This window comes from Vombatus ursinus, unplaced genomic scaffold, assembly GCF_900497805.2.
Source record: "Vombatus ursinus unplaced genomic scaffold, bare-nosed wombat genome assembly UNPS02015411.1, whole genome shotgun sequence".
Taxonomy (NCBI): domain Eukaryota; kingdom Metazoa; phylum Chordata; class Mammalia; order Diprotodontia; family Vombatidae; genus Vombatus; species Vombatus ursinus.
This window is the reverse complement of record NW_020955189.1, coordinates 1,603,944-1,613,524: the sequence shown is the minus strand read 5'-3', so window position 1 is coordinate 1,613,524 and position 9,581 is coordinate 1,603,944. Positions and strand designations below refer to the sequence as shown.

Sequence of the window (9,581 nt, the reverse complement as noted above, 5' to 3'; positions counted from 1 at the left end):
GCCGGGGGCTGGCTCGGCATCCCACCGCCCCCTCCCCCCCCGACTGACACCTAATGCTTTCCTTTCGGCCCAGCGAGCGCCCCGCGGGGCCAGCCCGGCCGGGAACAAAGCGATCGTTTCCGCCCCGAAGGCCAGGAATGTGCCGGATTCCCCAGCTCCCGCCCTCCGGCCCCCGGATTGGGGCAGCTGGAGTGGAGGGAGGCGAGACTGAGAGCGGGGTCTGGGGGCTATCCCAGGGACCCCACCATTCCCCTGGACTTAGTCTCCTCTCCCCATATATAGAGGTACCCTAAGTCATCCCCTCTCCGCAGCATAGATATCCCTATTCTGAAGAAAAGAGCGGCACCCCCCCATCACCTTCACCCTTTTTTTCCAGGGGCACACACGCAGACGCACCCCAAACCCCCTGCACCGTTCATCTTCTGTATCATTCACACAGTCACTATGCCCCGCTCAAATGTTCACACACGCACACACGCTCTCTCCCGTGGCCCCCCAGTAACAAGGTCTGTTTAACACTTCCAAACGAGACCTTTCTCTAACAGTGGATCCCTGCCCCCACCCTCCACCCCTTCCAAAAGCTTTGGGGCCTCCCCTGGTTCTCTGGTTTAGTCTCTGCCCTGAGTAAAGAAAGCCCAGGGGGAAGCCTGCCTGCTCACCTGGGGCTTTAGACTGAGTTGTCTGGTGTATGTGGGGGGGGGGGGGCGGTACCTCCTCGGTAAGAGCCCCCTGCTCTGGTCAATTAATTCAAAGAACCTTCATTAAGTGCTGACTGTATATTGTGGGATTACTGAGAAGGAAAAAGAAAAGAAGGGATGGCCATGTTCTGGAACTGGAAGAAAAGGCAGAGGTCAGCTGGTCCAACCACCCAGCGGCTGCCTGTCCTTCCGGCCTTTGCTTGAAGACGGCCATCGAGCAGGAGCCCACTGCCTGGGTAGCCTTGGCCAGTCACCTCCACCCCAGCCTCAGTTTTCTGCCCTGTCAAATGAAGGGGGTGGGGCCCCTCCATTAGGCTCAGAGACATCTTCCAGCCCTGGATCCATGATCTCAGGAGCTCTGCAAGCAGTCCACCCTGCTGTCTCCTGGGAATTAACAATCTAACGGGGAAAAATCAAGTCCTAATAACTGAGGGATAGGGAGAAACAAAGTGTTCCTGAACTAGGCTTGTCAGAAATCTGAGCCAGGGATGGCGGTCATTTGGGTGGGTGGGTGGCGTCAGGGAGTTTGGCTCCAGAGCTGGGCATTAGCCAGGCATCCAGGGGCCTCTCTGCTCTGGCTCTAACCCCTCAGCTCTCTCAGAAGCCTCCTGATCTCCGCATTCCATCTCTCCAGGCAGCCTTGTTCCCTCATGCCTGGAAATCGCTCCTCTCTCATTGCCACCTGTCAAAAATCCTTCTTTTCCTCCAAGGCTCATTTCAGGGGGCCTCCCTCTTCCATCTTTCCTGCTTCATTGGCCCCCCCCACCCCCCAGCCGACACAGATTCCTCTTTGCTCAAACTTTTGGTGGGTCGTCTGTCTGGCAGGGTTCTCTCTCTACCCTACCCCCCTCTGCCATATATTACACTTATCTGTGTGCATGTCACAGCACTCCCCCCACCGCCAGTAGATTCCAGGGCCAGTGAGGACCACGTCTTTCTTTTTCCAGCTTTCTATATTGCCAGCTACGTGCAAATATTTCAAGGGATCTGTAATCTCACAGATACTCATTCCATCCATGCAGACCCCACCCCCTCAAAGCATTTTTGCTCTTGTGCTCTGCTGGTCCATCTGGCCCCATAAATCCTTGGCCCACGGCACCCCAGACTCTCTGCTTCAGGACTGTTGTGCCAACACGGCACTGCCCCACGCTTGTTGCACTGAGTGACTTCAACAGGTGGAGATGGAAGTGGGAGGCGGTGCATTCCAGGTTTGGGAGTTCAGAGGACCCCAGTGAGGGAAAGGGTCCAGGGTGTGCTTGGCTGAAGTACCTCACTGGAGGAGCTAGCTGTTCCTGGAGTACTAAGAGATAAGGCTGGGCTGGGCGCCTCTCGGACATACGTCATCTGGTACAAATGATTTCATTCTAAGAATGAGAGAGCTGAGCCCAAAGAGGGGAAGGAATTTGCCCACAGTCCCCTAGTATGGCACAGCAGACTTGGGAAGTCAGGATCCGAATGCAAATCCTGCCTATTTACTGCCACTCTTGTTTGAATCGGATTGAATTGAGGTTCTGACCCATGCCATCGAAACGTCAGCCTGCACTTCTCCCACAGGAAGCCCCCTCTGTCCCTTGGCAGACAGACCTTGTTGCTGGGGGGCCACGGGCTCTTCCCAGCACCTCCATTCTCAGGACGATGCTTAGGTCAGCCTCATCCCTTTACACCCCAGGCTGGACCTTCATGGCCCGTCGCCTTCCTCACTCCGAGCCTCTTTCAGAAGTCTAGTGAGCTCCTTGGGGGCAGGCATTGTCTTTTGCCTTTTTTTTTTTGTATCCTTAGTGCTTGGCACAGAGCCTGGTACACAGTGAGCGCTTAATAAATGCTTCCTGACTTGACTAGCCTTGCTTCTGTGACCTGGGCCTCAGTTTCCTCATCTGTAAGAGGCATCCCCTCGGTGCAAGCACTCTCCTCAGATGGCCCCCAAGGTCCCTACCCGCCCTAGGATCCCAAGTGGCCCAGCAGGGTAGGGACCACAGCATTCGAACCCCGGGCTTTGGGTTGGGTGGGCCAAAGGGAGAGGGGGCGGGGCGGACGAGGAGCACGCCGCCGAGAAAAGGCGGGCAGTTTTTTAAAAATTGTGAATGGGAGGGCGGGCGCTGCGGAGTTCATTGTTAAAAGCGAGCGGCCCGTGACGCGGCGGGCGGACCAGCCAATCAGAGCCGGGCTCCCGTTTTAAAATCTCCGGCCCCCCAGCCAGTGGCGAGGCGGGCAGCCGGGACTAGCGCAGGCAGCGGCCAATGGGCGCGCCGCTATGCTAACGAGGGCTGGGAGCGGGGCCAGCCGTCAAAGATGGAGCCCGCGCGGCGGCGGCGGCGGCGGCGGCGGCGGCGGCGGGAGCCACGAGATCGCGCGCGGCCTCCCTCCACGCCCGGCCCGGCCCGGCCCACGCGCGGCTCCCGGGCCGAGCCGCCCTCCTATGGCGGCGTGAGTAGCGCGGCCGGGGGAGGGGGGGCGGGGATTTAAACGGGGCGGGGCGGGGGCGGCCCACGCGCAGCGGCCCCCTGGCTGGCCCCTCCCCGGCACGGGCACGGACGGGCGTGCCACACGCAAGACCGAGATCGGCGCCCCGGCCCGCGGCTCCCCGACAAGCAGGTCCTGGGGCCCCTTGGGGGGGGGCGGGGCGGGGCGGGACGGCCGAACCCAAAGTTGTGCGAGGAAGGAGGGGTGGGGTCGCAGAAATCGGGGATTCGAGGGGCGGAGGGAGGTCACTTCGGGGGACCCGTGGGCCGGGAGCTGCTGGGGGGCGATCGGGGAGGGGGACGGGGGGGGCAGAGTGGGGAGAGGTCGGGGAGACGGGACCCGAGTGGGCCAGGGAGGAGTTGGGGGGAACCAAGAAGAGTGAGGAGGAGGGGGACCAGGGGATAGCAAGAGTGGGCAGGGAGGAGGGGGCCAGGGGTGGGCACCGAGAGTGAGGAGGGGAGAGCTGGGACTAAAGGGAGGCCGGAGTTTGGGAGAATGGGGGCAGGGAACCACGGGGACCACCGGGAAGGGTTGGCCCTGGGGCGGGGGGACCCGGAGTGGACGTGGGGAGCCAGAGAGGGTGGGGAGGGATGGGTACGAGCCCGTCTGAGCGCTCTTAGGGGAAACAGGCCGGGGGGTCCAAGAGTTGAGTTGGGGGTAAGGAGAATGGGGGGGAGGGCCGGGATTGGGGTGGGGGGTGGTCTTTGCACCAGGGCCAGGAGCGAGCTGAGCCGAGATCCAGCCGTCTGGTCCACAAAGTTGTCTCCTTTCTCCCCGGCACAGGGTGGGGCGGCCTGGCCCAGCCCTCCTGGAACACCCCCTGCCCCACCTCTATCTCCGCACCTGGGGCAGAGATGCCCGCCTGCCTCTGGAGCAGGGCTCCCCGAGCTGGACACCCGATGCTGGTGGCCAGAGCCCTTTTCTTGTTGCCCTGCTGAGCCAGTGAGGGGGCAGTGCAATGTTAAAAGGGCATTGGCCACCAGGACAGGCCTCGGAGAGACGGCTGGCCAGGCCGTGCAGGTCTCAGCACCCCTCCTTTGTGGTCTGCATAGTTTTCCTGCAGGCAGGCCCCCCCCCCCTTCTATAATCTGCTCCCCCCCCCCCCCCCCATGCGGCTTCTCCCTTCCTGGCTGGGCCCTGCCTTGGGGCGGCAGAGCTCAGACCTTTTTCCCCAGGGAGACCCCCACGCTGGGGAGTGGGGCCTGCTCAGTTTACCCCTCCCCTTCAGCTACAACCTCTGACCTCCATTTAGGGCTTAGGATTCCAGCCCCAAGCTGGAATGGACCTTGGAGGTCATCTACTCTGACCTCTTCCTCTCCCAATGGGGCTGGATCGGCCCCGCCCCCTCCCAGTGCAGCCTAATGGGCCTGGGGGCCGATCCCAGCTGCCCAGACTTGGGGGGCTCCATCCAGCCTGCCCCCTGTATCTGCCTCCATTCTCCCTCTGGTCAGCCAGCCCCTTTCTGTGTGGTCCTCAGCTCCCGTCCAGTTGGTTCCCTTGCTTAGTGGGGTCCTAAGGCATCTTCATACCAAAACCCCTATAAAGGAGCCAGGCCCAAGCCCTCCACCCAGTGTTCTGGGTGGTCTCAGGTAAGGAAACTGGTTGGCCTGGCTTGATAATAGGAGCATAGGCTTTCAAGCTCCCATCTTACAGATGAGGAAGCAGAGGCTCATAGAGGTGAGGTCCACTCCAGGCCCAAGCTCTGACCCTCCACCTGCCCCGCCCCCCTCCCTGATTCGGTCCCCCACCCCCAGTCATTGCTACTCTCTGGGCCTCAGTCTGGAGATTGAGAATAATCATTATACCGGGGGGGGGGGGGGGGGGGGGGGGGAGAGATGGATGGTGGTTGTTAGTGACTCCCTGAGGGACCACTGAACAGGCCCCACCCCGACCCTGGGGCCAAGGAGTATATCAAGCAGGCCTGGGCCTGTGACTCTGGGCCCTCCCACCTAGAATGGAGGACCTGTCTGTCCTTAGAGCAGCAGAGCCAGTGAAAAAGGGCCAACTGAGGCCGGGCTGTGGGGAGGGAGCTGCTGAACTTTCCCTGATGCGTGGTGTGCGCTGGGCCCCCAGACAGCTGGGGTGGGGGAAGGGCCAGCCGGGCAGACACTGACATTCCCCAAATGCCTGGGGGCCGCCCTTCCCCCCTGCCTGGCCTGGTCCTGGCTGGGGCTGGGGGAGGGGCCACAGGGGCTGCCCAAAGCTCTTTCCCTGTTGCCCTGCTGTCCAGTCACCGAGCAGTGCAATTGTGAAAGGGCATTGGTCAGGCCTCTCTCAGTCTGGACTGGTGTGAGCGATGCAAGGCTGGGGCAGGGAAGGCCTGATGGATGTCTGGGGACTCCCCTGCAATCAGAGGGAGAGGGCCTGACATGGACCTGTCAGTGTTTATTAAGCACCTACTACGTGCCAGGCTCTGGGCTAATCGATGGGAATTCGAAGAAAGGCAAAGGTAGCGGGGGGGGGGGTGCCACGGTGCACAGAGCTCTGCAAGACCCAAGTTCAAATTTGGCTTCAAAGCCTTCCTAGCTTTCTGCCTCAGTTTCCTCAGCTATACAATGGGAATGATAATGGTACCTATCTGCCTTACAAGATTGTCCTGAGATTCAAGGCATTTGTAAGGTGCTTAGCCCAGGGCCCAACACATAGTAGGTGGCTAATAAGGGGCGCTGATGGGAGGAAGCAGAGCTTAGAGGCTTGGCACGTGGATGAGGCCAGAGCACTGCAGGCCGGGCGGCACCCTTTGAGGACACAGAGGTCAGGCAGGAGTTGCCTCCCGACGGCCACCAGCTTGTGGGATGCCCTTCCCCCGACTGGGCTGCTCCGAGGGCAGGGACTGACCAGTTCTGTCGGCATCCCCAGCCCCGGTGATGGCTTGTGGCTAGCTGCGGTCTCCTGGTTTCTCTGGCCTGCATGGCATCCCAGAATTCAGCTTGGCCTGAACAGAGGGGGCAGGAGGGGTGAATGTGGCCTCCCTGCTCCCCTCTGCCCTTGGCATACCCCATGTCTGCTTGTGTTGGGAGGGTACATCCCCAGTGTCCAGGTTGTAGCCTGCCCACACACCTGTGGCTCCCTTCTCGGTCGGCCCCTCCTAGGAGGGGCTCTGGACACGAGGGAGCCAGGCCTTCTCCAGCCTCACTCCATCCCACTTGGGGCCAAGCGGAACCAGGCCAGCCCCTTCATGAAGCCATTCAAAGGTGAACACGGCGGGCAGTGGATACATGGAGCTCCGGCCTCAGACACTCAACACCCACTAGCTGTGTGACTCTGAGCAAGTCACTTAACCCCAATTGCCCTCACCAAAAAAACAAAACAAACCATGAACAGAGACACTGGTTTCTCATCCCCCCAGCCTCCCTCTGGGCAGCCTCCTGCCTGGCTCCTGTGGCATGGCCCCCAGAGGAGCTGTTGCTTGAATACTTGGTGGGATTGGGGAGATTCCTGCCACTCTCTACTACTGTCTGTGGTGTTTTGTGGAAGCTTACTTCCTGGTAATTCCCACTCACACGGTGGGTGCTGGCCCTGGGACCCGAGCTGGACAAATGACCCTCTGGCGCTGGGGAGACGCCCACTGACCCAGAAGCACTCATTGGTTTTTTGTGTCCCCCAAGACAGGCAGCCCCCCCACCCAGAAGAGTCCTTGCCCAGGGTGGGGTCACTTGGTTTCTCTACCTTGGGCCCCCCCCACTCAGCTGTGCCTCCTCTGTGCCAACGGCCCTGCTGGGGAGGGGCGGCTTGCTGAGTCTGCCCCCTGGGATGCCACCTCCTGCTCCCTCCCCCCTCTCCCACTGACAGCTGGCAGGCTACCTAGCACCTAACCTGTGCCAGGCATGAGCTAAGTGCTTTACAAACAACTTTTTTTTTTTTGGGCTAGGCAGTGGGGTTAAGTGAATTGTCCAGGGTCACACAAACAATGATTATTATCCCCACTTTACAGCTGAGGAAATTGAGGCAGGCAGAGGAGTCTGAAGCCTGATTTGAACTCCACCCTGCTACTTTCCTGTCACTACAGAGGAAATGTCCCTCAGACTCCCAACCTTGGAGTCATCTGGGCCTCCTGCCCCCACCCTGGTGCCCTCGAGGCCTAGCTGCCTGCCTCCAGGCCATCCTCCACTCAGCCACTCAAGTGATTTTTCTAAAGCCCGGGTGTCCCCCACCCCACTTGGCCGTCACAGCCTGCCCCCTCTTCCCTTCCTTGGCTCCTTACGCCTCATTACCCCCCAGCTCAGGGTACTGGCCTCCCTCATCCCTCCATCTCTGGGCCTGGGCATTTTCTCGCCTGTCCCCCAGGCCTGCAAGCCTCTCCTCATTTCCACCTCCTAACTTTCCTGGCTTCCTTCAAGCCTCCCCTTGGGTCCGGGTGCATGTGTCCCCATTAGACCGGGGCTCCCTGAGGGTAGGGACTGTCTCACGCACATAGTAGGCTTTTAACAAATGCTTCTGGCCTCTGGTGACCCTGTTCCCCCCAACTGGAGGCTGCCACGCCTCTACAAGGAGCCACACAAGCATTTTATTCATCATCTGTCTTAACAAGTCCACCCCCACGGGGAGGCGGGAGGCCCGGGTGGCTGCCAGCGGTGGCATTCACTCACAGCTCATCGTGTCTAGACGGCTCTGTGGGGCTGGGCTTGATGAAAACACCTTCCATGGCTTTCCAGGAGTTGTGCTGGTTGGGACTGGGCATGCCATGGACCTCCCTCTGCCCTCGGATGGGGTGCCCGTACTGCTCCCCCGTGACGGACAAGTAGACGTGGGTGCCGGCGTGCTGGAAGCGGACAGCTTCCTCCCGGTGCCAGTATGTCCCACTGCACTGCACTAGCCACACATCCAGCTGGTCTCCCTCCCCACCGTCTCCGAAGGCGCTCACCTCCTGGAAGCAAGGGATTATGGGATTTGAGCTGGAGGGACTTCAAGCATACTCTAGCTCGAGCCCTCCCCCCCATTTTACAGAGCCACAAACTGAGGCAAAGGAAATCCTTGCCCAGTGTGGAAGGTTTGAACCCATGTCCTTAGAGACCAAAGCTAGCAGCTGGTGGCACTTTGGTGTGTGGGTAGAGGGCTGCCACAGGTTCACGCCAAACTTGTTTTTGAAGGACTGCCATATCTACTTTCTCACCAGCTGAGCACCCCTTGCCCGAAGAGGGGGTGGGAATGAGCCCATCTTCCCCACAGGTAGACTGATGTCGTGGCAGCTCACCTAGTACTTTCTTCACATCCACCTCACGAGGCAGAAAATGCTATCCTCACTTTACTGCCAAGAAAGTGACCTGGTCAGTGGCACGGGGGAGCACCGAGCACCCTGACTCCTGTGCGGCCTGCCTCTACAGGCCTCTGGACCGGGCCAGGGGGAGCCATGCTGCCCACCCCCCCCTCCCCTCCATGGGGACCAACGTGGGGGCGTGCTGTGCGGTCCTCGGGCTGGTCGTGTCAGACTCCAAGAAACCCCTGAAGGCCTCCACAAATGCACTCTGTGTTTGCATTTCCTCTCTTCACCCTGGCAATGGCGCTTTAGTCTGGGAGGGTTGTGCTCTGCGTTTGACACCTCTGCCTCTCACCCTCATCCTGGGCACTTCTTAATCCCACTAGTCAGAGACGTTCAGTCTCTGCAAGATCTCCTGCTGTGTGGGCATCAAGCTCCCATACCGCCAGTAATGGGGAGCTCACTACCTTGTGACCCAGAGAACAGTGGAGAAATGGATTATCAGAAAGCCCTTCCTTTCATGCTATTTTCCCCATGGGGGCCTTGCTCAGCGCCCCCCACCCCAGGCACCTTTTAGGAAAGCCACCAGAGGAGGCTTCTGCATAGCGAGAGGTCTCAGACAACCTGGGGGGGCCCCGGCTGCCCCAGACAGGCCCCTCCACCTGCCCATGCCCTGGTCGGTCCTGCTGGGCCTGGCTCACCTGGTTGTTAGAGAGAGGAGAGGGGAAGTGGTGGGTGTGGAGGTTCTTGCCCGTGTTCACGTGGGTGAGCCGCACGGCTTGTCCACAGCGCACCGGCACCCCGCGGGGGCACTCGCCGTCTGCCCCGCCGCGAATCCTCCAGTAACTGTTGGCATCCTCGGAGCCCTCGACGCCCGTCACGGACTGCTGCCCGCTTCCTGCGGAGCCCAGACCAGAGGTCACTCGGGGCCTTCTGCCCAGTCTCACCAGCTCGGCTTCCCCGTCTCCTGCCTCCTCTCTGCCTGTTTGTCCAGCCCCTTGGCCCCCTCCCATCCTCACTCCCTCGCCCCCTTGCCCCCTCCTCCATCCCCTCTGCCCCTCCTTCCCTCCTCCACCCCCCTCCCTCCATCTCTCCTCCACCCCCCTCCCTCCTCCACCCCCTTCCTTCCCTCCTCCACCCCCTTCCCTCCACCATCTCCCTCCTTCCATCTCTCCTCCACCCCCCTTCCCTCCTCCACCCCCTCCCTCCATCCCCACGGCCCCTCC

At 60.8% G+C, this 9,581-nt stretch overlaps 1 protein-coding gene across 1 annotated transcript in view; it reads right to left on the bottom strand.

Moving 5' to 3' along the window:
* Positions 1–7,643: 7,643 nt before the first annotated feature.
* The window catches only part of SDF2L1 (stromal cell derived factor 2 like 1), a 15,489-nt gene continuing 13,551 nt past the window's right edge, over positions 7,644–9,581 (bottom strand). Inside the window, exons 3-4 of the mRNA XM_027847500.1 lie at positions 9,057–9,337; positions 7,644–8,025 (exon numbers count right to left, since the gene is read on the bottom strand). Coding sequence (XP_027703301.1) covers positions 7,744–8,025; positions 9,057–9,337 — 563 coding nt within the window. The 3' untranslated portion in view covers positions 7,644–7,743. The remainder of the gene's footprint in view (positions 8,026–9,056; positions 9,338–9,581) is intronic.